Here is a 24,747-nt window from a genome sequence, read left to right on the forward strand (position 1 = left end):
GGCAGCAGCCTGGAGCTCATGTCAGCTGAGTAATGGGCTTGCCATCAGCTCCAGCTCAGCAGAATGTGCAAGCCATGGACTTCTGGCTGCCTTTCTTGCCATTCACAGGCTCTTAGTTTGGATCTCTACTGTGTCAGCTGTCTAGTTTCATAAAATATATGGGAATTTCCTTATCTCTGAGACTTCTGTCCTCGTGCCAGGCATTGCTGTTAGGTTGTCCAACAGGATCAAAGTTCAGCTTGTGACTGTGATTGCCAGGGATGACCTGGTTTCCTAGGGAAGTGAGACTGAAAATCCTCATCTTTTGAAATATTACAGGAAATCCAGCTGCACAAGTTACCAAATTATTGGATAAATTTGTTGTAATTTTGTATTATGTTAGGGTTAGCAGCTTTTTTAATTATGACATAGCTGATCTTGAAAAGAGAGCTAGCTACATTTTAATGCTTGTAATCATCAGATTATAATAAACTACTAAATGGAGTATAAATATGGTGTAAAATATAAGCTCTTTATACTGAACATCTGTGTAGTGTATAAACTGCTAGAGATTTTAATAGGTTTTGTTTTGTTCTGAGCTTTGCTGTTCAGCAGTACAAACTCAGGGTTTTTTTAATGGAATACAGTTTCAAACATGATTAGATAATTGTAATACATGTTGTGGTGATTCTAAACCCTAAACAAGGTGATTTAGCCTTTATTATGTGAAGGTGCCCATTGCTCATGACAGTTCCTCTTTGCTCAGTGCCAGGGTGCCATTAATGCTGTCGGTTGCTGATGTGGTTAATGACCAAAGGTTGGGATGTTGGACCCTTTTCCTGCTCAGTAACAAACAGGCACATGTGGATTGGATGTTACCTTTGTTAGAAGCTGCTTAGGCTCTTTAATGATGCCTTGTGCATATATAGAAAATGATTGATTGTCATTTCTAGTACATTCAGTATGTTCACTGGGAACCAGAAGTGCTGATTAAGGTGGGAAACATTTTTCACAAGTATGTTGTGTGTTCATATTAAACTAGTTTAATATTAATTTATAACTTGTGACTTGGATCATATAGCAGCTATGAATGAATTGTATAGCAGTTAGAAGTCATCTTCATCATAATTATGTGCTGTATAATTAAACTTTGCTCATAATGGTTGTCTCAGAGCTGTGTGAATTTTTATTATGCATTGTTTATGTAGTAAGCACAGTGTTAGGTGTTCTCTGCTTAGACTGTTCATGCCCTGAAGACCTACTTACACAATTACACCTTTGTTTTTAACATCTTGTTTGCTAATATTCACAGCTGTCACTGTACTCCTCCCCAGCTCGTGAGACTAAATATGTGGAGAATCCCAAAACAGAATTGGAAGAGGGGGTTTCCCGTTTGCGGCATGTTATGGAGCCATATACAGCCTGGTGTCAGGTACAATGGTTTGTATTGCAGCTGCTGATGCTTCAGGGGTAAAGTTCCAGCTGGGATTGTGGTTTGTTTTTTCTGACTTGGAATTAACAGGTAGCAGCAAAGTAAAAGCTGATAGCTGTAACAGCATTTTTCAAAAATGTGGCATCACTGAAAGTTTTCTGCATTGCATAAAATTTTCCACAGTTCAGGTCATAATGCTTTCCCCCTTCTCACACAGAACCAGCTGTGTGAGATTTATACTAATTTGCTGAACTAAACCCTGGGTTTAGGGGTTCTCCTTCCAAAAGACTTAAAATTAACTAAAGCATAGAATTGTTTTCTGAAGTGAACTTTAGACTTAAATATATCTAGGGATGTGTGGATTTGGCACTGGTTCTGTGGCTGAGGAAGATAGGAGAGTGGTATTTGCAGTTTTCATGCTCAAGGAGGCCTTAAATTATCAAGCAGTATGTTTTGGAGCAGCGAAAGCAAGTTGCCCTCGCTGCAACTGTGACAAAACACAACTTAGCAAAAAATAAATCAGTGTTTGCTGAACTGGAATGTTGAGGGAAGGAATGCAGCTCTCTGGAAGAGAGAAAATCCCAGGCCACTAAGTACTGGTAAACCTAATTCCCAGACTTTGCCCCAAAACTTTCTCATATATATTTTATTAGGTAGTAAGTTTAGAGTAAATAGTCATTAAATACAAATATAGGCTCTGTAGTGGAGAGGAAAACCAAGATTTTTGTGATCAAGGCCTAAATTCTTGGTGTTAGATTGCAAAGCCCCGGGAGAGCTTTCTTGCTCTTTCCTGCCCAGGAAATGTTGAGGCTTATTTTGAAGTGAGGGAATCCTTGCCCTGTGCTGTCTCTGGGCAGCTGTGGGTGGTTCTGTGCTTTGCCCTCTGCCTGTTGTGAATCTGCTTGAGCTGCCAGCTGTGTGCCCAGCTCTCCACTGAAAGCTGTTCAAGCTGTTCAGATTCAGACTGGGGTGTCCTTTCTGCCTGGAAGTTCTGTGTGGTGCTGCCTTTAACAGGACTGAAACATTTTTTCAGGGTTCCTCAGTCTGGTGTTTCAAGTGCCCCCAGCAGGAGCCCTGGCTGCAGTTTGGCAGGGGAAGGGGTTTTCACAGGATAGTCAGAGCTCTGGCTCCTGAGTACATGGGTTGGCTTGGTTGCCTGTGGTAACCCTAACTGAGAGTGAAATTGGAGAGGAAGTTGGCCTTTAACTGTGCTTGATGTCTCGCTGACCTGTTGTCATCCTGTTGGTTTTATTTTTTTTGTCTGTCTGGTGATCATTGACATAAGATGTGCTCTTCTGCTCACACACAAGAAGCCATTTCCTGGCAGTGGTTTACTGACTCATTTTATGAAGTGGGCATGTAAACTTTATGGGTTTGGGGTAATATTGCTTAACTCTGGTCAGAGGTAGCTTTGATTTTACACCCCCTGCCCATCCCTGCTGTGTTGAAGAAAATAGTATTTAGGTGTGTCTCAGTTGTCTTTAAAATCAAACAGATAACCCAGGATAATCAGAATGAAATTGGTTATGTTTGTATATCCATTTTACTTTTCCAAAATTATTTAACTGTAGTGGAAATGCAGCTCAAACCTCAGATGCAGAAATGAGCCAGTTATATTTCAGTTATGACAGAAGATCAGACTTTGTCTTTGGGATCTTTAGAGCCAGTTCTTCTTAAATTGTCTTTTAATAAGACTAACATCCATTTAAAGTTACGTTGTGTGTCACGTGCTAACAATTTTTCATTTTCATGCTGGGTGGGTTTTTCTACATCAGTCTTGCCAGTGAGGAGATGAAAGTTCTAAAGATATCCCCATACAATATCCTAAACAAATGCTTTCACTTCTGCACAGGTGCAGTTCAGGTAGAATTGTAAGACTATTCTCTGCTTCAGCTTTGGGCATATATGTTTAATTATTTGTTCCCTAATTTGTATACAGCCTTACACTGTTCCTCTGAAGCATTATTAGTGTAAATAACAATTAGCAGGGTTCTTTTTGAGATTTTTTTTTTTCTATTTGGATAAAAGGCAGTGTGCTTTCTTTTTATTTCCTGAATATTCTCAGTCTGAAAAAAATGTAGAACTGGTCTGTGGGGTTGATGCAGTGTCTTTGATTTGCTTTGGACATCTATGAACATCTAATTTTCCAAGTCACTTCCAAATGCAGTGTTGTTAGTGTAAGACAGTCTCCTGGAAAGTGGAATTTATCACCTTGCAGAATGAGTCACATACCCCTTTCTTCTTTTCTTTGCATCACCTCAAGTATTTTTGCAATACCTGTATACACTGAGAAACCCAAGATAATTCTGAGTTTCAGGTGCCTGATGTCAATAAAATACTGAGATTGATGTCTGTGTTTTGAAGTACTGTATTTTATCTCTCTCCAAAGAGTCCTTTGAGAAAAATCTGTAAGTTATGCTAAATGTAACATTGAGCAAGCATAGCCCTATAAATGATGGGTGGAAGTGGGAATAAAAGTTATTTTAGGGACCCATCACTTTTTTCTTTCTTGTTGTTTTTATTTCTCCTTTCTTTGTCAGCTCAGTTACAGTCTATAGTTAATATTTTACTTACTTGGTATCTATTTACCCTCGTTCTCTTTTTTTTTTAGGATCTTTATGCCAAAGCTGTGCCCAAGTTAGAAAAAGCTGTTGAGCATGGTAGAGGTAAATCAGCTTAGTTTTCTTAACTAGCAATTTAAAATGCAGGACTGTACTATATCTTCAGTTTACAGAGAATTCCATTAAGCATCATTGTATGTATAATCTCTAATGCATTTAAGACTAATTTATTTCCATTGTGTATCTGTTTGAATTTCCTTTGTGGGTCACTTATGACACTAAATTTCTAAGCAATTAAAATCTGAGACCAGCACTTATGTTTATCAATGTCACTAAAAATTAATTATGCAGGAAGAGAAGGGGAAAACCCCTCACAATTTATTCCCAGCCAGCAGTATTTGCTTGACCCAGCCTCCAGCAGTATTTGCTTGACTCAGCTTAGTAGCTGAAACCTCCTGTAGAGTTTATTATTTGTTGCAAGCATTAGGTCTTTTGTTTGTAATGTTTAGCCTTTTCATTTTGGTTTGCTTCCATGGATCTCCTAAGAATTTTGAATTAATCCAAAATAATTTTAATTTGTTTTTATTTTTGGGAGCATCCTCTCACACATGGGCTTACCAGGACTGAGCATGGATTCTTTGTAGAGCTCATTTCAGATACTGCACCTCTTTTCTTTAAACTTAGCAGTTTCAGTCTTCTGAACTTGTTAGCATGGAAGATTTTCTATAGTTTTCCATTCCCCCTCCGGACTCCCATCTTAGAGTGCACTTTGTTTTTGTTGTGTCTTTCCATTGTTCTCTGGTTTGGTTTTTGTACAGTATTTTACTGAAACTAGTTATTGTTAAAGTGTAACTGTGAAATTCCATTTTGCCAAAGTTTTTATCACTAATTTGGAAAAGACACGATTGAGATGCAAAGAGCAAAACAAAACAGATGGCCCAGGAGCAAAGGCAAAGCTCCTATGAAAATTGGTGAATACAATACAATATTCAGTTTCATTCATGTGTCACCAGAGAAGAACTCAAAGGCTTTGAATTTTTTGCCAGCATATCTAAAATGAGCATGATAGTTAAATGTGTTTTGATAACTCTTTGTGTTTTGTAACAATTGCCAGCGTGTATTGATGATTCCTTATCACAAAAACACTTTCACATTACATTAAAGCACTTTGTTCTGGCTTCTTTTCAGAGGGCTATGAATTTCTCCAAAAACCGCCTGCTGGATTCTATCCAAGGCTTGGTGTGATAAGTTTTGCTGGAATTATTGGATTGTTTCTTGCTAGAGGTAAGTGGGAACCATTTGGACTGGTTAAGTTACAATTTTGGATAAGTAATTTTTTGTGGGTTTTAGGGTACTAGTTTTTAGTTGTGACAAGGAGATCTGAATTAACTGTTACAAGCATGTTTCTGCACTATTCCTTATAAAGAAACTGCATGGAAAAGGTGTTTAATAACCAACAATTATTATTTTATCATTGCTGTATTTGTTACTAAAATCTAGTCTTCCATTTTTCCCAGTAGTATTTTAGTATAACAAAAATGTCAGAGGACTGTTTTGGTATCCTTTAGCCTAAAAATATTTTTAATTATTGAAGTTCTTCATCACATCTGTTACTGTACAAAACAACTGTGGAATGAGTTATGGTAAAATGCAGATGTTCCTGAACTATGGTATGTGTCCAATTAGGGATATATTCAAGTTTTTTCAAAGTATTGTGTGTTGACGTGCAAAGATGCTGCAGATGGTGATTCAGCAAATAGATTGGTGAACTGTGAGTGTGCTGTAAATACCTGCACTACAGAAAAATGACACAGTTAATTTCATCACACTTACTGAAAAAATGCTCATGCCTTCATAAATAGAAGCATTAATCTAAGAAATGTTAAGTATGAAGAAGTATTTTGTGCTTACATTAAGATATTCTTAATGCAGTGAAATGTAGGTAACAGAACTTTAAAACTGTAGAATTTAAATACCAGTGAGGACATGGTTTGGACAAAAATAAATCTTTGTGGGGCCTGAATGTGTTGCACTGGAAGTGTGTGCTTGGCTGTGTAGAAATTAGAAGTGCACCTCCAACTATTTAATTTTCCAGTGAAGCTGATGAAAGCAGTACTTCACTTTTTTTCCTTGTGTATTTTTTCTAATGAAATCAAGGTAACTTCCCTGTTTGAAGTTCTTTTTCTTTGTATTCCTGCTTCTCAAGAAGTGTGATCATGAATGAGATCAGCTTCCATCATTTATGACTGTAGCAAAGTGAGGGGAGAGGAGGAAGTGCAGTCTTGGGACTGGAATTGGAAGATTAGAGGATCCTAAGTTTAATGAAAATGAAAATACCTCATACTAAAAATGTTAAATTTGTGAATCTTTTAGGATGAGAGCCATAATTTTAAAACTTTTTTTTTCTGGTAATAGTTTAAAATATGACTGTTATTTCCAGAAAAAATACATATGCAAACCATAGAAGGAAGTGACCCTTAATTTTGATGCTACTGAAAGTAGCATTCTTCATATTCTTCCTCATATTCTTCGTCATATTCTTCCTTCCTTTGGTCTTTGTGAAGAAATTGCCCTCTTGGAAGGTACAGATAAAATCCTCCAGATCTAATCATAACACTTGAATATGCACAGCTGCTCACTAAGTAGAAAATATGGTATTCAAAGTTTAATCATGTGAATATTGTGCAGTCATCCAGCTTGGTTTAAAATGCCATTAGAGATAATTAGTTTTAACTCACGTTGCAGATGGAGTGATGCACTTCACTTGTACGAGAGCAGCAGCAATGTGTTTATTGAAATAAAGCAATGGTTTGAAAGCATTTGATGGTGACTTGATCAGTTTGTGCATAGAGGACAGGGTCAGACAGACCTGTCTGGGGAGGATCCTCCTCTTGAGTCACCGGATTTAGAGACTTTCCTTATAGACTCCTACTCAGAGGAGACTGGATATATCCAGTCCTAGTCCCAGACCTGGTCAGCAGTTTCTGTCCAAAGGATTTTATGTGCACAACCAATCTAAGATATGATCTTAGTGAAGCTTTCAAAGTTTAGTAAACTGTTAGGGAGTCTCCTACTGATCAGAGTGATTATGTTTCTTAAGGAACTGGTAGGATGGAAAAGAAAATACACTAAAATGTATTTAAGAAAATTGTTTATAAACAAAATAGGGGCATTCAGCTGACTTGGCTAACATATACTCTAACAATGGTTTGTGGGTTTTGATTTGTTGTTACAAAACAGGCTCAAAAATAAAGAAGTTGGTGTATCCTGCAGCTCTCATGGGTATGGCTACCTCCATGTATTACCCTCAGCAAGCGGTGGCTATTGCAAAGGTCAGTGATAATTCCTTTCTTTGCAGAAGTGTCTCTTACTTTGATTGTTGCCTCCTAGCTTCAGATTAACTGGTCATCCATGTTTAAAAAGCCATGTCAGTGGCAATTAACAAAATTACTGTTATTTTGTCAAAACAGATGCAGTCTGGGCTGAAAGATAATCAGACATGTTCCTTTTAGTAATTTTTTTTTTCTAACCTCTGCAGTAGTGTCTTCAGTTAGAGGAATGCTATTTCCTTTCAAAATCTCTAACCTCATGTAATACTAAATTAACATAATTATGCTGAGTACAGTTTGTGTGTTTACTTACAATACCAAGGAAACATGAAATATCTTGTGAGCAAATGAAAACAGTGTTTGAAAGAAAGAAAAAGATTTTCTATAGACAAGTCATCATAACATTTTGAGAGAAATGTTATTGACATTTTCTGCTTTTTTTTTTTGTTGGGGGTTTAAGAAAGATAGCATGCACATTCTGGAAGAGGGTAAGAGTTCTGCTGCTAACTTACTGGATGCCTTCCCTATTTATGGATTTGTTGTTTCAGGCACACAAGAAACATGTTAACTTGCAGTTGCTGAAATGAGTTTCCTGTGAGAGAAAGAACTGAGGAGACCACAGAATTCCACAGCCCTTACTGATGTTAGATCAGTGCCTTGCTAGTGATGTTAGATGTGCCTTGCTGTCCACACTTAGTACTGGCACATTCCTCAGTTCTCCACCACATTGTGTTTCATATCCAGCTTTTAACCACTCACAGTGCACATACTTGCATCCTTCAGAAATTCTTTATATTTCAGCCTTTGGTAAATTTGCTATCTAGTTACTGGCCACTTGTGAATAACCCTGAGATGTCAGAATGGTATATGATATTCTCAAGAACATAGCATGTTCTTTAAAAGCTGAAAGGTCATTGACTTAGGGAGATCAAAACTGCTGAGTTTGAGCTCCACCAGCATGGTGGTACTCTGATCTTTGATGGAATCTTTTTTTACTGCTTCCAGGATTCAGATGCTCTAAATACAGATAATTCTCTTGGCTTATTCTCAGAGAGTGAAAATTATGCAAGTGGCAGGAAAAAGACCCATCAAAATTTAAGAAGCTTAGACATTTCTGTTGGAAACTGTGTATTAAAATTCTGCTTGCCTTCTGAACAGTGAAGTGGGAAGTGATTGAACGCTGTTCAAACTGATGTTACTGTTTTTAAAGAAGCTCAGTTCAGGCTTAACTATGGATTTGGTGCTAACAGCTTCACAATACTTAGTTTATTTTATGAGAACTTTGAAGTGCATGGTTGCTCTTTGATTAATTCACAGTTCTTAGTTTGACTGTAATGAAAAATCTGATAGGAGATTGGAATGGGTTTAGCTTTGTTGACTTGGTCAGGACAGTAGACCTGAATTTGGAAACTTCTGTGGGGAGAGTAATATCCTAGATACTGTTTTGGTTCCTCTAATCTATCTTCTGCTTTCTTTTCTTAAAAAAGCAAAGTTTTAAGCATATCATCCATAATTTTTAGGCTTTAATCTGAAATTGGAAACACTTTCCTCTCTATTAATTATTTTTAAATGTTTCATACGCCTTTCAAAAATGTCTGTAAACCTAGAAAGGAATGCCTGCAGTACAAAGCTCACTTGCCAAGTTGATGAAACAATATAGAAAATATTCTTTAACATAAATTTAAATTATTTTTTATGTTATGTTCTTTTTATTTTTCTTCCATACTTAAGTACTTCATCACTGCTTTTTCTTTTACACTTGTATAATTCCCTTCACTGGGTATTGTGTTGTTTTTGGTTTTTTTTTTTAATTTGTGGGGGTTTTGTTTCTGTCCCACTTTTATTTAAGACTTTATAGTGGAGAGTTGGAAATAAACACAGCAAAATGTATTTGTAATTGAGGTTCAACACTTAATTCATCTTAGGTAAAAATTTTTCTTTAATTAAGATGTATGAATTCCTAATTGAAGTTGTAGCAACAGAGTTCATCATTGGTAGCAGGGAGTTTTCAGACACTAATCATCTAACTGAAGATGGAAGAAATTCATAGACTATTATTTTTCCCCTGCTTTAGGAAATAATCTAATAAATAATAGATCACAAATTTGTAAGGGATTTATTTCCTCACTGCCAGTATTACTATACTTTTAATAACTTTGAACAAAAGATCAGACTGTATATGTGGTAGGGAACTGAATTTAATACTAAAGCTTATTTTATTCTGGTGGAACCTTCCTTAGTGTTTTGAAATGGTATTGCTTTCCAGCTAATCATAATATACTCAAAATACTTTGTATTTACTGTGGCTTATATTCCAGCTGGAAAGAACTTTCCATTATGCAGTTATTTAAATAACTCTATAATTGGAATTAAACTTTGTCCTTTGTTATTAGAACCTTTCAAATTTACTAAAGTATTGTGTGTTATGCTTTCATTCTTCTTGAAAGAAAGAAAAGCTTCCCAGTAGAGCTTTGTTTCTTTGACAGCAAACCACATTATTTCTGTGTCTTTTGAACCTGTACCTTGTTCCTTGCTGGGTTCATCTATAAGGCATGAACAGCTGTGCTGGCACAGCTGAGAGCAGGACACGGCTCCAGGAGCTGTGAGCTGGAAAGCAGGACCTGGGGTCTCTTCATCCATGGTTGCTGCTGAATGTCCATGAATTGGCACTTTGTAAGTGTAGGAAAACCAATGCATTCTCAGTTTGTAGTTTCAGTATATAGATAAAGAACTGCTAATCAAGGCTCTGCATGTGTGATTCTGTGTGACATCCAGTGTGGCCAGTAATGCATGCTCAGGGTGCTGTGTGCCACCTTAGGCCTTGGAGAGCACTGGTGCCACCCCAGGAGTGCCCAGTGTGGGTGTTGGTGGCCCATGGCCACCTCAAACTTTCAGAATCCCTGTTGAGAGCCACTCAATCTGACTTTTGAACTTGTTTGTTCAAACTTTAGCATACAAACCCACTTACAGTGCTGCATTCAGCAGCAATGGTATTTTAGCATGTTGACATTGCAGCTTGCACTTCCAGTCTGCCTGGAACTGCATTTTTCAGCCGTGGAAGTGTTTGTGGGTCCTGGCTCTTGGAAGGTTTTTGCCATGGTGAAACATTGGTTGGTTTTGGCAGACTAAACTGTCTGGGTTGCTGTACCTTGTGATGTAGCTACTTAATCCAGCAACATGAATGACCAGTTTCTCATCTAATGCAATTCATAAATCACTTGGTCATATGACTCCTTATATGACTATAAGAATATTTTAAAGTTTGTACTGTTGGGCATTTTGTGTGGTTTTAAATATTTCAATGGAGTATTTTTAAGCAGAAACAAAAATATAGCTTAAGGACAGTTGTTTTTTCTCATTTTATGTTGGTAGCTGTGTCTTCAGTGATATTGCAGACAAAACCAGCACTTTGTTTATTGTGATTATTTTTCAGATTTTTTTAGTGGTAGGTTTGTACTGTTTGCACTAGGGACTACCATCTTTCCAGATGAGCCAGCTAGTTTGTTGAAGTGCTAGATGCTGGAGAATGAACAGTTATGATACTGAAAAATAAAATAGCTCTCTATACCTGAAATACTTAGATTGAGCAGTTTTGGAGATTTAACTGGTTCACTTGATGTGCTTTTTTCTGATGACTCTTATCACTTTCAGCTGTAGAGAAAACTGAGTGCATCCAATGAACTTGTTTAAACCAAAATCATTGGTCAGATATGGTGACAAAAAGGATACTTTGTATTTAAGACAGCCTACATTTTGGATTTAGTTGTGATTTGAAAGTGTAGTTGCTGATTTGGGTTTGTTTTCTTTTAATTCTAGTTATTCAATAGCCTCCTTTGTAAGGTAGCAAGCACATGGTGTCTGCCCAGAAGCACATCCTTGTACCATTGTGTAGTGACTGCTGTAACCAGCCTTGCTGATTACAGATCAGACAAACAAGGGGAAGTGGCTCCTCACACCACGTGTACCCAGCAGTGGAACCACTTGGCACAGGGATGCTAAAAATCTGCACTTCCCCTTGAACTCCATGCAAAAAGTTCAGAGAAGGGAAATTCCTTGGGCCTCTTTACACGCATAAAAATCACCTCTGGCTCAGGAAGTCTCTGAACAGTGAATTGATGGAGACTGGAAGAAACTAAAAAATGTAGTTCAGAAGCTTTTTCAGAAATATCAGAAAATTGTTTTAGAAATATTTATACTTGCCCTGTTCTCAGTTTGCTTTTTGTGGCTTTGCCTGCTGTAGGAGATAGGGAAATACCTTCTTAGTTCTTGATTTCATAAGCTTTTTTTAGTTTAATAGCAGTTTAGTTGGACAAATTGTCCTTTTTGCTATTCCTCTTACAGAAACAGACACTGATATGAGAGTCAGTATAGACCTGAGCCTGGCCATAAAAAGCTAACACTCTTTACTTTTAAAGGGTACTATAAATGTTACAATTCCATGTCACAAAAGGGGCAAGGGATACTGTTTTATTAGACTTTGGGCCTTTCCCTGTCATAAAATACTTGTTGGTGTAATATAGCAAACACAGTCTTTCCTAGCTGTGTACTGTTTTGGGAGTTGACAGCTGGTTATTCATAACATTCATCTATCAGCAAGTTCTGAAAAACAAATAAGAAGAAAATCTAAAATTGCAAGCAATTGCTGACAACCCTCAGTAGGGTCTTTGAAATGGGTATGGTCAAAATAAGAAATACTTTGCATATGTTAATTATGTTGAATGTCAAATACTAAGAAAACAGGGATTGTTTCCACACCGAATCATTCCACTCCTGTTTGTACAGATGCATATTCAGGTAGTCCTCAGACAGGTTTTTAGCACATTATTTTTTCTTATTCCTCATGGGACATTATTTTCCAAGATGTTTATTAATTCTGTACATTGTGAGCTTGGGTGGGAGGAGTTAAACATCTTGTGTTATGAGACTTTTTCCACTTAAATAAGAAGCAAGGCAATATTCCCCAGATTATTAAGTTCATGCTTTCTAAAAACTTCTGTTTCAAAGGTTGCTGGCACACAGCTGTATGACTGGAGTCTTCAAGGATATATTGCTGTAGAAGCTCTTTGGAAGGATACTCCTAAGAAGAAGAAATCAGGGGAAAGAGGTGATAAGGTAAGAAGTTTGAGGAACTTGATTTCTGAACATACCAATGTCTTTTCAGAAAAAAAATTACAAACAACAGTGGTTTTGTTCCACTGTGACTTGGCGTTTATTTCTGAAGAGAAATTTTTCATTCTCTCTTTCTAAGCTATAGAAAAACATTAGGCTTACTTCAAGCTAAACTTTCAAAAATCCTGTTTGGAAGCTTCCTTTAGTATAATCTGATACAGATAAGCAAACAGAATTCTAGGAAATATATGTACATGGCTTAGTGAAGCATATTGTGAGAGACTGGAGAACTGAACATGTTTATTAAATGTGTGCCTAAGAAAGCCTATAAGGTTTTAAGGTGTTTTTTTTTTTTAGCTGCTGCTTAAAGAAAGAAAAGTTCATGTGTGTTATGTAAAGCTTCTGTTGTTTTAAATTCACTTCTAAACTCAGTGTGACTGGGAGAGAGGTGTTTTGGAGACAAAATTGCACTTGGATAGACCACGGGGATGGGACCAAGTTCCCTTGCTGAGGCTGGCTGTAGGACTAGTTCAAAAACAAGCTGGGCTGGGGAAATCTTCACATGTCCTGGCAGTTGCTGAGTCTTCTGAGAGTGAAGACTTTCATCAATGGATACTTACCCTGTATTGGCCCAAGGCACTTCAGTAAATGAACTTGAATAAACAAAGGTTTGTTAATTGTCCTGTAGCTTTCCTAAAACCTAGGCTTTCAAAAAAAACCTCAAAAAAGAGGCAATGTTAAAATATTTCAGAAAGACAAACTGACAGCATTAGTAAAAAAAGCTGAAGTTTTTCTTTTATTGTGTCCCAGGCTTTCAAAAGGGAACACGTGGTTGTTATTGGAAGGCAAAAACTTTTGGCACTTTCATTTTGCTATAAGGCTTATTCAAGCACTTGCTACCTCAGCAGAAAAACAAACAGCCTGCAGCATTTCAGAGACCACTAAGTAAACACACTTCCTTCTCTTCCTCCTTGCAAAATCTTTAAATCACACCCCTTAGTTGCCAAAACATGTTACTTGCACAAAGGAGCAAAATGCTCATGGATGGGTGTTCTGCAAAAGTTCATGTCATTGTTCAAGTGCTGTCTGTGTGAGCTGCTGCTGCTGCTGTGATGGATTAGACAAGGTCCAAAACCCCTGTGACTCAAATGAAGAAGAAGTACTTGGTCACTTGATGAAACTGCTTGCATTTCCCATTACCACTGAGGCAAACAGCCCTGCTGGGGCTGTGTCCTCAGAGTTCCTCAGGAGAGGCTCCTGTCTCCCTGCTCTGCAGAGAGGCTGAGCAGCAGCTGTAAGAAGTCACATGCTCTTGTCTAGAATGGGGACTGAGAAGTGATTCTAATGGAAGAAGTTCGCCCTGAAGTTTCCTTTGGCCAGGGAAACCATACAAAACACACAGTTGAGAATCTGGGTGGGTAGAGATGGGTTTGGTTTAGGTTTGTTCCAGATGGAAATAATCATACAGATTATTAGCACCACCAAATCAGTATCAATTTTTCAAGCAGAAGAATTTCTGTTTAAATTCCATTTTTTTTTATTGGAGGCTTTTACTCATACAGAAGCATCATGGAAGAAAATGCTTTTAACTATCATATACAAAAAAATTGGCAAAGCATTGTAGGATAGATTCTGTGTCTTCAGTTTTAATTTGACAACCTTGTGGAAGAATTTGGTTGCTTTTGTATATGTATTTCTTACTGTCATTCTAGGCAGCTAGATTCCTGAACTAGTGAAGACAGGTCTAAATGTGACTCTTGAGTTGTTGTTGCAGCAGATGTAACCCATTTCATGAAACTATGCCAGAGCAAAAGACCTTATTTTTGTTTTTGTGACATTTACTCCAGCATTTTCCTGTTGCTACACAAAGGATTCTTGCAAATAGTCAAGCAGTATATGGGTGGCTCTTCTTGGCTTCTGTTAATTTGTTATGTTGCTCATAATTTTTTTGATAGTCATAGGTACCACAGCTGTTCATAACTTCATGTTTGTGCAGCAATATGTCATTAAAATAAATGTGGTATGTTAATTTTCTGAAGGTTTTATGAAACAAAATCCTGTGCCAAATTGAGGTCATATCAACTGAATTCCGAGTTCTGCCAAGAAAGATGAATTCTGGGACCTTCTGTGCCTCCATTTCAAAACATTGTGGCTGCAGCCCCTCCACAGAGCATGTGAGGCAGATAAATGTTTTTAATATGCTGTTGAATGATGGAGCTCTTCAGGATGTCAGGATAAAATCTCTCTGCTGAAACTGAAGCACATAGAAAAATAGTTTTCTTCTCTTAGTTCTCACTTTATCTTGTCTCTATACCATTCAAAGACTTTTGCTGTATTTTTAACAATTTTGGATTCTCTTCCAGCAGCACTGAATTGGGCACCCCTTGTTTTTAGTGAAGAGGCCAAATTGTGTAAAAGCAGAACAGCACTACAGCTCTAAGTACACCCTTCTTTCAGCCCCTGTTCCTTTCTTCTTGTGTTTGCTCTTTCCCACTTGGCCCAACTAGTAATGTAATCTCACAGAAAACTAATTTCCCTCTCAGCTTCAGAGCCTGAGAAACTTTTATGGCATATTACTTGGTTTGCATTCCTGTCTGGTGTGCTGATGGACACCACCAGTGACTTAGCAATACATGATACATACAGTTTTTAAACCCATATGTTCTTATTACACATGTAAACTATATACATGTATTTTATATTTATATATACATATATTTAAAATGTATCTCTATGGCAGTCTCTGGGTATTTTATTAAGCACTGGCTGGTTACAAAATGTCTTCAGGTGCAAAGAGGGCTCAGCTTTGGCTGATTTCCTGTACTTGCTTAAAACAAGTGTCAAGGAAATTGTGGACCAGAACCTTCCTCACTTGAAATCTCTGTTGAAAATTGTGGTGTCAGTGTTTTGACTGGGGAGCCTCACCATCAGTATCACAGAGTGTGACCATAACAAACCTTGAATTGTGTTTTAAGAGAGTTTTGAAGTCACATGTATTTTGGTCATCTTTTAAAACATAACATAAGCAGCTGAGGAAGCTTCTTCTACAAAAAATGCTTGTTAGGCTTGGCTTTGGTGGGTTCTGAATAGGCAGGCAAAAGTTTGGTCATCTCAATTAAAAGGTAAACTTATACTTCTGGCAGAAAATGCTGTTTCCTGTCACATGCCCTCCTTTTATTGTTTGGTAGTAGGAATAAAAACAATATGAAACTTGTAAGAAATACAAACAAACTTCTTTTGGAGTGGATCCTTAGTCTGGGCAGTGGGGAATTTAAATGTGCTAGAAGTGGATGGACAGAAAGAATGTACTCTGCAAAAAGTTAATCTCTCTAAGGGCAGCTTAGAGCAACATTTTTGAAAGTACTTCATATTTTTGTGATAATTAAGTTCAAGGTCAACTTAAGTAAAAGAAGAAGAAGTTACTGATTTACTGGGGGAGAATGAATAAGGTAAGGCAGTGATGTTCTCTTTATTCCAAGCAATACATTGCAAACCAAAGAGGACAGAAGGTAAATTATTAATCTGTGAGCCCAGGTGAGCCTTTGTTTTTGTTTTGCAGCTTGCAGCTGTGTTGGTTTTTGTTTTTTGGTTTTTTTTCTAGTGGCCAGACTTTCCCTTTCAAGAGTTTCCATAAGCACAAAAGATACACACCTATCTTACATCACGCTTTTGAAGTTGTATTTTCTAAGATTAGTGAACAGGGTCTGACCATCTGCAAGACTTCTGAGGTAGCAACAGAAATTTCTGCACCTGGTTCAACTGTAATGCAAGGGAAGGAGGCACCTCATGTTTGGGGGTTTGACATTTAGCTGGTTTGCTTTGGGGGCTTTTTCTTTGTATGGAAGGAAACTTTTCAGAGTAATCATGGTGGTTTTTTGCAAAGTTTGTTGTTTAAGTTTAGGTCTGTGTTAGATGCTGTGTGAGCTAAGTTGAGGTGGTTTTGAATCACTCATGTACTGAAACTGTACAGTCTCCTTAGTGCCAGTGTTATTTTTAGTTTCAAATTATTTCTTTTTTTCTTTTTTTATCCCAAGGAATCCCTATTTATTGAACATTTGATAATAAATGTATTATGGAGATTTCTTACCAGTCACCTTTCACTTGAAACAGTCAGAAACACAAGTATGTAAAATATTTCCTCTTCTGCTGTGGAATAGAGCTCTGATGTGTGACCTCCTCTGGCCACCCAGATTTGTTATGGAGTGGTTGTGTTGAGCCAGAAAGCAGAAAGACTGTCTTGAATATGTGCCTGTTTCTGATTATGAGAGGATACCGTGGCACAGAGGAAGTCTGTCTTCTGAGTCATTGATCTAAACACATCTTTTGCTTCTGACCTGGTTTTGAGTGTGCTAGAAGACTTTGGCACCTTTTTCTAAAATGATGTGCCTGTGCCACAGAGTCCTTTTCTGGCTAACTCACATTACTGCTCGAGCTGTCTCACTTAGGCTCACTATTTACACTGTGGGTATATGCAGTGGTTGGAGGTAAAAACTTCTTAACTGCTAATTCAGCAAAGGGCTTTGTGTGAGGAATGACAGTCTATCAGTGGATTGGCTTGAATTAAATAACTCAGGTTTAACAGTTATACTGAAGGCAAGCCCTGTGATGAGATCTCTTGAGCTCATAGAAACAAAGGATTTAGCAAGACAACTCTTCCCTTGTGCATGTGTGTGTTGCTTTAGATTGTTTTCCTCTTTCAGGACATTAAAAAAAAAAAGCTTACCTAGACAATAATTACTTTTTACAAGTTAAAACAAGAAACTGGAAAAACACAGCCTTCTCTGTGAGGAGCTTATTTTTAGTTCATTTGTTCAGGATTGAGTAAACTCTGAGATGAGGCATCGTTAGTCAGATTATTCATTGTAAATTTTAATAAAATGTCATAACTTAAAAGTTCCTGTACAGGCAAATTACAGAGTAGGTTATTATTTTGAAATGGGTGTGGTTTGTGGATGTGATTTCCCCTGCTATGAAATATCCAGGGTAGTAATCAAAACAAAATGGATTTTTCAAAGAAAGAATTACCTTTTAAAGGTCTTGCTAGGCATTTTTTGAGTAAGACATTTAAGAAATATCTTCATAATTGAATCTTGATATATTGAGTCCATATCTCCATCACAGCATATGCAGGATTGCACAGACTTGGTGCCCTTATCATGTTTAACTGGTAGTATATAAATTTGACCCATTCTTTGAAATATTTCCCAGTCTCTTCTAGCTTCCTTTGCTACATTTTCCATCACATTTAGTATTATAGAATCACAGAATAGTTTGGGATGGAAGGGATCTTAAAGATAATCTAGTTCCAACGCCCTGCAGGAGCAGCTTCCACTAGATCAGGTTTCTCAGAGCCCCATCCATCCTGGTCTTGAACACTTCCAGGGATGGGGCATCAACAGCTTCTCTGGACAACCTGTTCCAGGGCCTCACCACCCCTACAGCAAAGAATTTCTTCCTGATGTCAAATCTAAACCTGCCCTCTTCCAATTTGAAGCCATTCCCCCTTGTCTGTCACTAGAGGCCCTTCTGAAGAGTCCCTCTCCAGCTCTCTTGTAGCCCCCTTCAGGCACTGGAGAGCTGCTAGAAGTTTTCCCAAAGCTGCTCTTTTCCAGGCTGAACAACCCCAACGCTCTCAGCCTGTCTCTGTAGAAGAGGTGCTCCAACTCTCTGATGATCCCTTGGCCTCCTCTGGACTTGCTCCAACAAGTCCCCATCCTTCTTATGTCCCAGGCCCCAGAGCTGGACACAGCACTCCTGGTTTGCTTCCAGGAGCAAAGCAGACCTGCTGCCCACACTACTTTGGAAGCAGGATGTGGTTGGTTTCTGAGCTGCAAGGGCACATTGCTGGGTCATGGTGAGCTTTTCATCAATCAGCATCCCTAAATCCTCCTCCCCAGGGCTGTTCTCAATCCATTCTCTGCCCTGCCTGTGTTTGTGCTTGGGATTGTCCTGACCCAGGTGCAGGACCCTGCACTTGGCCTTGCTGAACTTCCTGAGGTTCACAGGGGCCCATCTTTAAAGCCTGTAAATGCCTCTGGATGACATCCCTTCCCTGCAGCACCTTGAGCACCACAGCTGGGGATTGTTGGCAGACTGCTGAGGGTGCCCCCAATCCCAGGGTCCTTGCTGCTGGCAGAGGTGTCAGTGCCAGTCCCAGCACTGACCCCTGAGGAGCACCACTTATAGGGTGACAGAATATAAGAAAATAAAGATAGTGTAGAAAGTAATCTTACCCCTAAGGAGGGGTCAATTATTGCAGCTGGGCCATCTATCAAAGATTAGGAACAGGCCTGACTTTAACAGGCCACAGCTGTAACCAGTGAGAAGAAGAGAGCTGTAAAAGAGTGGGGTGGCTGGTTGAGAAGGGAATTGGAGTCAGTGGCTGCTTTGTGAAGACGAAAGAGTCAGTGCTGTGAGGAGCTGCCCACGAGAAAATACCAAGAAGGTGTGAAACTTTTGCAATAAGGAGCCAGTGATGTCTGCAGCTCTGAGTGTGACCATCCAGCCAATTCCTTATCTGCCAAGTGCTCCATCCATCAAGTCCATGTCTCTGCAGCTCAGAGACAAGCATATCCTGCAGGACAGTGTCAAGCACTTTGCACAAGTCACAAACAACATCAGTCACTCTTCCTCGCTGCTGTAACCCTGTTATAAAAGGCCACCAAATTTGTCAGGCACACTTTGCCATTAGTGAAGCCATGTTGGCTGTCACCAATCATCTCTTTAATTAAGTCATGTTGGTAAAAATAGCCTTCTAGAATGAAGAGGAAATGCCATTTAATTTCCATGTGTAGAATTTAATAACAATTGAGGGTGGGTGCCACCTCTCATTATTTCACCCCAACCCCTGTTCAAAGCAGAGACAGTTTCAAAATTAGATTGGGTGGTTCAGGCCTTATATAATCATGTGCTGAATATTTCCTGGGGTGGACATTTAGAAAGTTGTCAGGAAAACCTGCTCCAGTGATCAGTGGTGTGATACATTTATAATTTTTTGCCCTTTGATCTCAGAGAAATCTGCCATGCTCCTCTGTCCTTTTCTCCCTGTCCTTTAGATGTTAACCTCTGAGAAGGATGTGGCTCTTCCAAATATGTAAATGCCCATTAAGAATTTGTGGATAGGAATTAGGTTTCCCCTTTGTCTGGTCCTCGCCAGTCTGAACAGATCCTCATCTCAGCTTGTCCTTCCATGTGCTTCAGTCCCCAAGGCATGTGTGTGGCCCTTTAAGTATTTTTAAATGGATATCTATTTAAAGCTGTAATCAAATGCATGTTTGTTATAGCATCTTGGCAAATAGATAGACCAGACACTGTAACAAGCTTCTCTTCATTCTTTGATTTCTGTCATTAATGTTGGGGAAAGTGTGAGAACACCCTCTAAAAGGGTATGTGCTAAAAGAGATCTATTGTATAAGTCCACACAGAATTCAGAGAATGCAAAATAGCATCTACTCTATGGGTATTCATCCTCTGTTATTAATACAGGCAAAATGATTCAATTAAAGCACTTCTGTTGAAAATACTTGTTCTTTCAAACCCTTTAATTGCTTGGCTAGCTACAGGAAGACTAAAGTCTAGAAAGTGTTTGGTAGAAGATCATATTTGAGTGTATTATACTGAATTAGTCTCATGAAGCACTTGATTTTGTGAGATATTTTTGTTTCAGCTTTTGAAGAGGGTTTCTGTTCTGATAAAAACATTAATCATGGATTGCCTCAATTGAGATGTTGTGCATATTTTTTTTCTTCCTCAAGGGTGATGCAGTGGGTGAGAAGCCCCTGGAAGTCCATGCTGCTTCAAATAAAGAGCAGACCCAGAAGTAGAATGCTACATCACCTGGCATCAGACAGGTAAAGGATAAAGACTGCTAATAGCTTGTGGCTAAGCAGCAGAGTAACTGGGAAAAGCTGAACATTTTCAAGTTTGACTTGTAGTTTTCTTCATAATGATTAGGAGAGTGCAGACAGATAATTTTATTTGTCCTAAAATTTATCAAGAATATATGCATTCCCTAACACTATTCAAATTAAGAAATCGAAATTATTCATCTTTAGAGCATAACAAGTAAATACATGTCTGTTTGAAGAGTTCTGAATTAATTGAGGAAAGCCTTGTGATTGTGGTGTTGGTTGGTTTTGGCCTTTTATTTTCCTTTTTGTCTTCCCATTTCTGCCTTCCTTACCAAAAATTTCTTTGCCTTTTTTGTCATGCTTGCACAAGTATTAGGGTTGGGAAAGAAACCTCTTCCCTGCTGATAAGTTTTCTCTAAAGATTTGTGAGTGCCAGGGTACAGCACTGCCTTACAGCCTGTAAAAGTTCATGATGTGCCTGACCTTTCATGTTAAAGCAGCTCCCAAATGAGTCCTGTTGGGAGTAAAAGATGGAGGAAATGAAGGCAGCATTTTCCAGGCTCTCCAAGGCAGAAACTCGAGTTGAGATACCAGTTCTGACTTGGCCTCAGGGCTGTGTTCTTAACTCAAGCAAGTCCTATGGTTACAGTTTCTAGAAAAGCAAAACAGAAACATCCTCTTGATTTTTGTGATGGTTTGGTTTCACAGGATAAAAATTGCTCTGTATTTGAGGCTTATTACAAATAATTATAACATAATTGGATGTAATTTAGCACAAAATGTCAGATGTCTGCTCTGTTATCAGTTGATAAAGGATGTCTCTTCTGAACATGTTTTCTACTTGCTTCTCTTTGCCCTGTATTATTTTTGCATCATGTTAAAAACTTACTTTTCATCAGAAAGTGATCCTGCCATTATAGGTACTCCTCATCATTTTTGTATGCAGTATTGCATTTACCAGAAAAATCTTATTTTTTTTCCTTGCTGCCAACTTGTGTCAATAGAGTCCAGATCTAGCAAACTGCATCAATTTTTTTCCATGCCCCAGCATCAGTCACACATGTTTGCAGATGTGGTGGAGTCACCCATCTGCTGAGCAGCAGCATTCCACTGCTTCATGGGCAGCTCTAAAAGAAAACCTGGTTTTTAATGTTCAAGTGTTTTAATTGCTATTGCTAATTCTCACAACAGCAATGTGAGCTTGTTGACTGGCTGATGTACTGAGTACCTTAGCTTTCCCTTTAGAGCTATGAATATAAAGTCTTTAAGAATACATGTTCTCCAAATAGTTTGTAAGATAGTAATTTAAAATAAATACTAAAAAAATAATAGAAGGATTTTTGAATATTATTGTGTAAAGAATCCCAAGAGAACTGAGAGGAAGAAAAGCCTCTCTAAAATTCACTGAAATATTCTTGTGCTTCTTGTCAACTAGGACAGAGCTACTAAATGATAAAAACCCAAGAAAATTGAACTTTTGTTTGTGACACTGTACAAATATCAAGGTTCAAACAGAAATCCATAAATAGGTTTTATTTTCTTTTAGAATTTCTTGCTATAAATAGAATTTTTTTATTCACTTTTTGAAATGTCAGCCTTTTGCTTCAGGCACATTTTCTTTCTTTGGGGAAGGTTTTAAGAGAGTGAAGATAAATTGCCCAGGAACTTGAAGGACCTGAGTGCTCCTGGTTTTGAAACCTACATGCTTCACCTCATGTTGTTTCTGGAGGAGGCACATGAAGGGAACTGCTGGATTTTTGACCTAGGGCAACCAGATGGTGAAAGTTCAATTCAGTATCAAGTTCAGCTGCTCTGCGGGGGTGGCAGTTTGTTACTTGTGCTTGAAATCAAATCCTGTCATTTAACTGCATACCCAAGTCCAGATGTTTTGTTGGATTTGGGTGATCCCAAAGGTTGGAGAACATTGCTGTGATCTTTAAAAAGACACATTTTTTTATTCTAGATGAGATCAGTCCTGAAAGTCTCACTGCATTTTCAACTGCTGGGAATACTCCTAGTAGAATGTGGTTACTAAAATAAAGACAATCTTATTTCCTCCATGATTTGCCACAGCATGGCTCTCTGAACTGTGAATGGTCAGCCAAGGACAAAATCCTATTGGGTTGAAAACAACAACATACTTCTCTATTCCAAAAACCAGAAGCACTGCACCTCCCTTATTATAGTTTGCCATCAAAAATGATATGCAAACTTCAGTTCAAACCACATCTCACTGTGGAAGAAAAAAATGTTTAATTTTATCCAGCTGTTGTATCTGGGAGTTGCACAGAAGTGACAGGGTTTTGTGATTTTCCATGAAGATGGCATATCTCATTTTCACTCTGTTCCAGATCTATATTTATGTAATTCCATTTCTTTGAGTTAAATTGCCCTAGTCTTACTCCAGAGTAAGTAAGATTAAGAAAACATGCATTTGATGGGAATTTAAAAGAATTATTTTTGAGAAAGTTGGTTGATTATACAAGATTCCAGTTGGTGTTTGGTTTGAAGTGTTCTCTTTTCTCTTTCCATTTAGTTCAACTATGGGAATTGAGTCCTCTAGAACAGACATGATGATTAGTGCTCTAATGTCAGTAATATGAAGAGTTAAATATCTCTACTGCAAGCAAATTGGTGTTGAGAATGTTCCTCAAACAGATTTTGATCAACTTGCCACAGCAAAGAAAAACGTTTTGATTACACTGTAAAAATGAAAGGGCCTGTGATAAATTTAATTCTGCTTTCTCCCTCCATTCCTCTCCCCCTTAACCTCTGTCCCCTTTCTTTGGTTATAGGTGAATAAAAATATAGATATGAGCAACAATTTCCCAAGAAAAAGATGAAAACCACCTGAATCCATTTTGAATGTGACTAATCTGCCTTCTGCCTCAGGACAGTCTGATGATCTGCTCAGGCTGCTGGGATGGCTGCTGTGAAAGGGCACCACGTGCTTGGGTCAGTGCTGAGACTCTGTCCTCTGCTCTGCAGTGGCACTCAAGGCTGCCCATGCTTGTCCCATTGCAGGATCAACATTGCAAGTAGCAAGTCTCAAAATCCCTCGGTCTCTTTATTATTTATATATAAAATAAAATTCCAGTTACAGAAAATGGTCCATTTTTTCCCCTCCTCCTGTCTTCTTTAAACTCACAGATGTGATGTTTGCATAATCTGAGATGTTCTCTAGGTGCTGTTGACAGTGCCTGTATTTTTTACCAGCGAGGAAAGCTGAAAGTAGTAGGATGTTTTGGCTAACATGAGCTCACAGAATTGGGAATGGGAACAATTACAATGACTCTTGTGTTTTGTCTGAGTCCCCCCTCCTTTCTATACACGTCCTCTGCCTCATCAGTGCCAGCAGGAGGTGTGTAATGAAGCATCTGTGAGTTCCTGTCTGGTGGATGGATGGGAATGGAGCTGTTAATGCTTGTTCTTGTTTTTGCTTGAATGAGCAGCACAATGGGAGCCAGAATGTTACCGTGGTGGGAACCAGCTATAGAATAACTTGGCTGTTTCCTTATTCCCAGCCAGGGGAGGGGAGGAAAAAGTGATGTGGAGGGAAATACAAAAGGATTTCCAGCATTTTGAAATCTTTGCACAATAAAACCCTTTCATCATTTGCTGTCATTTCCATGAGTCTCTCTTTTGGGGCTTGATGCATTACAAGTTACTGTAATCCAAGTGGCTCAGAGCATTTAAAGCTGTGTGGGTGAGCTTTAAACGCTCCTTAATTAATCAGTGAATATGAGGAATGGGGGAAGGATAACATGAAATATGTGTTTGTGTGATACATTAACTTTCTAAAAAGAGCAGGGAAGAAAATGCAAAGTAAATCAGATTCAAAATGCTTGTAAACATCTTTGTTATTCCATGGTTAGGTATTCCTGTTATTGCATGGTTAGGTATTCCAGCTGAGCATATTCCACAGACTTCTAGAGAAAAACAAACAGACCTTGTCAGTGTGAATGCCAGTCTGTGTGGGCATTGTAAAACAGGCCAACTCTTTTTTAGTACGGGCAGTAAGGCATGTGGTTGCCTTAGGCAGAAAACCAGTATCTCCCAACATGTTCAGTGCATGTTTTTATGATTGTTTTAGGCTGGTAAAGATGTATGTTGATACAGGGAGCAGAGTTCTTGCATGGGGTTTGGGAGGTGTGTGTGTGTGGTTTTGTTTTTACTTGAAACTTGCCAAGATAGTTTAAGCAGGCTTGGGAGGATCAAAGTAGTGTTTTTGTCAGTAGTGGAAAGGAAACTTGGGAAATAGAGAGTAAATGCTCTGTTACGCCACTCCTGTGGTACAAGCATAGATTTGTTTCTGCCCTTAAGATAGTTCTTCATTTATGCGTTCTCATATCACATAGAGAATATCTCCCATAGAATTGGGAATACAGCTTTAGATGCCTGGTTTTTTTCAGTTTAATATTATTTCAATATTTGGCATATGCCACATTGGCATTTAAGGACGTGATTACTTGGTAATTCAGTTCTTT

General features: G+C 38.3%; 1 protein-coding gene across 3 annotated transcripts in view; it reads left to right on the forward strand.

Moving 5' to 3' along the window:
* APOO (apolipoprotein O) overlaps positions 1 to 23,884 on the forward strand; it is a 28,897-nt gene extending 5,013 nt beyond the window's left edge. For all 3 annotated transcript variants that reach the window (XM_071430383.1, XM_071430382.1, XM_071430384.1), the window contains exons 3-9: positions 1,292 to 1,411; positions 4,023 to 4,077; positions 5,161 to 5,256; positions 7,213 to 7,304; positions 12,306 to 12,413; positions 20,165 to 20,260; positions 23,056 to 23,884. In XM_071430383.1, coding sequence (XP_071286484.1) covers positions 1,292 to 1,411; positions 4,023 to 4,077; positions 5,161 to 5,256; positions 7,213 to 7,304; positions 12,306 to 12,413; positions 20,165 to 20,233 — 540 coding nt within the window. In that variant the 3' untranslated portion in view covers positions 20,234 to 20,260; positions 23,056 to 23,884. The remainder of the gene's footprint in view (positions 1 to 1,291; positions 1,412 to 4,022; positions 4,078 to 5,160; positions 5,257 to 7,212; positions 7,305 to 12,305; positions 12,414 to 20,164; positions 20,261 to 23,055) is intronic.
* Positions 23,885 to 24,747: the final 863 nt, after the last annotated feature.

The sequence above is a fragment of the Agelaius tricolor genome, unplaced genomic scaffold, assembly GCF_023055355.1.
Source record: "Agelaius tricolor isolate 1412-34295 unplaced genomic scaffold, bAgeTri1.0.p SCAF_7, whole genome shotgun sequence".
NCBI classification, from domain to species: domain Eukaryota; kingdom Metazoa; phylum Chordata; class Aves; order Passeriformes; family Icteridae; genus Agelaius; species Agelaius tricolor.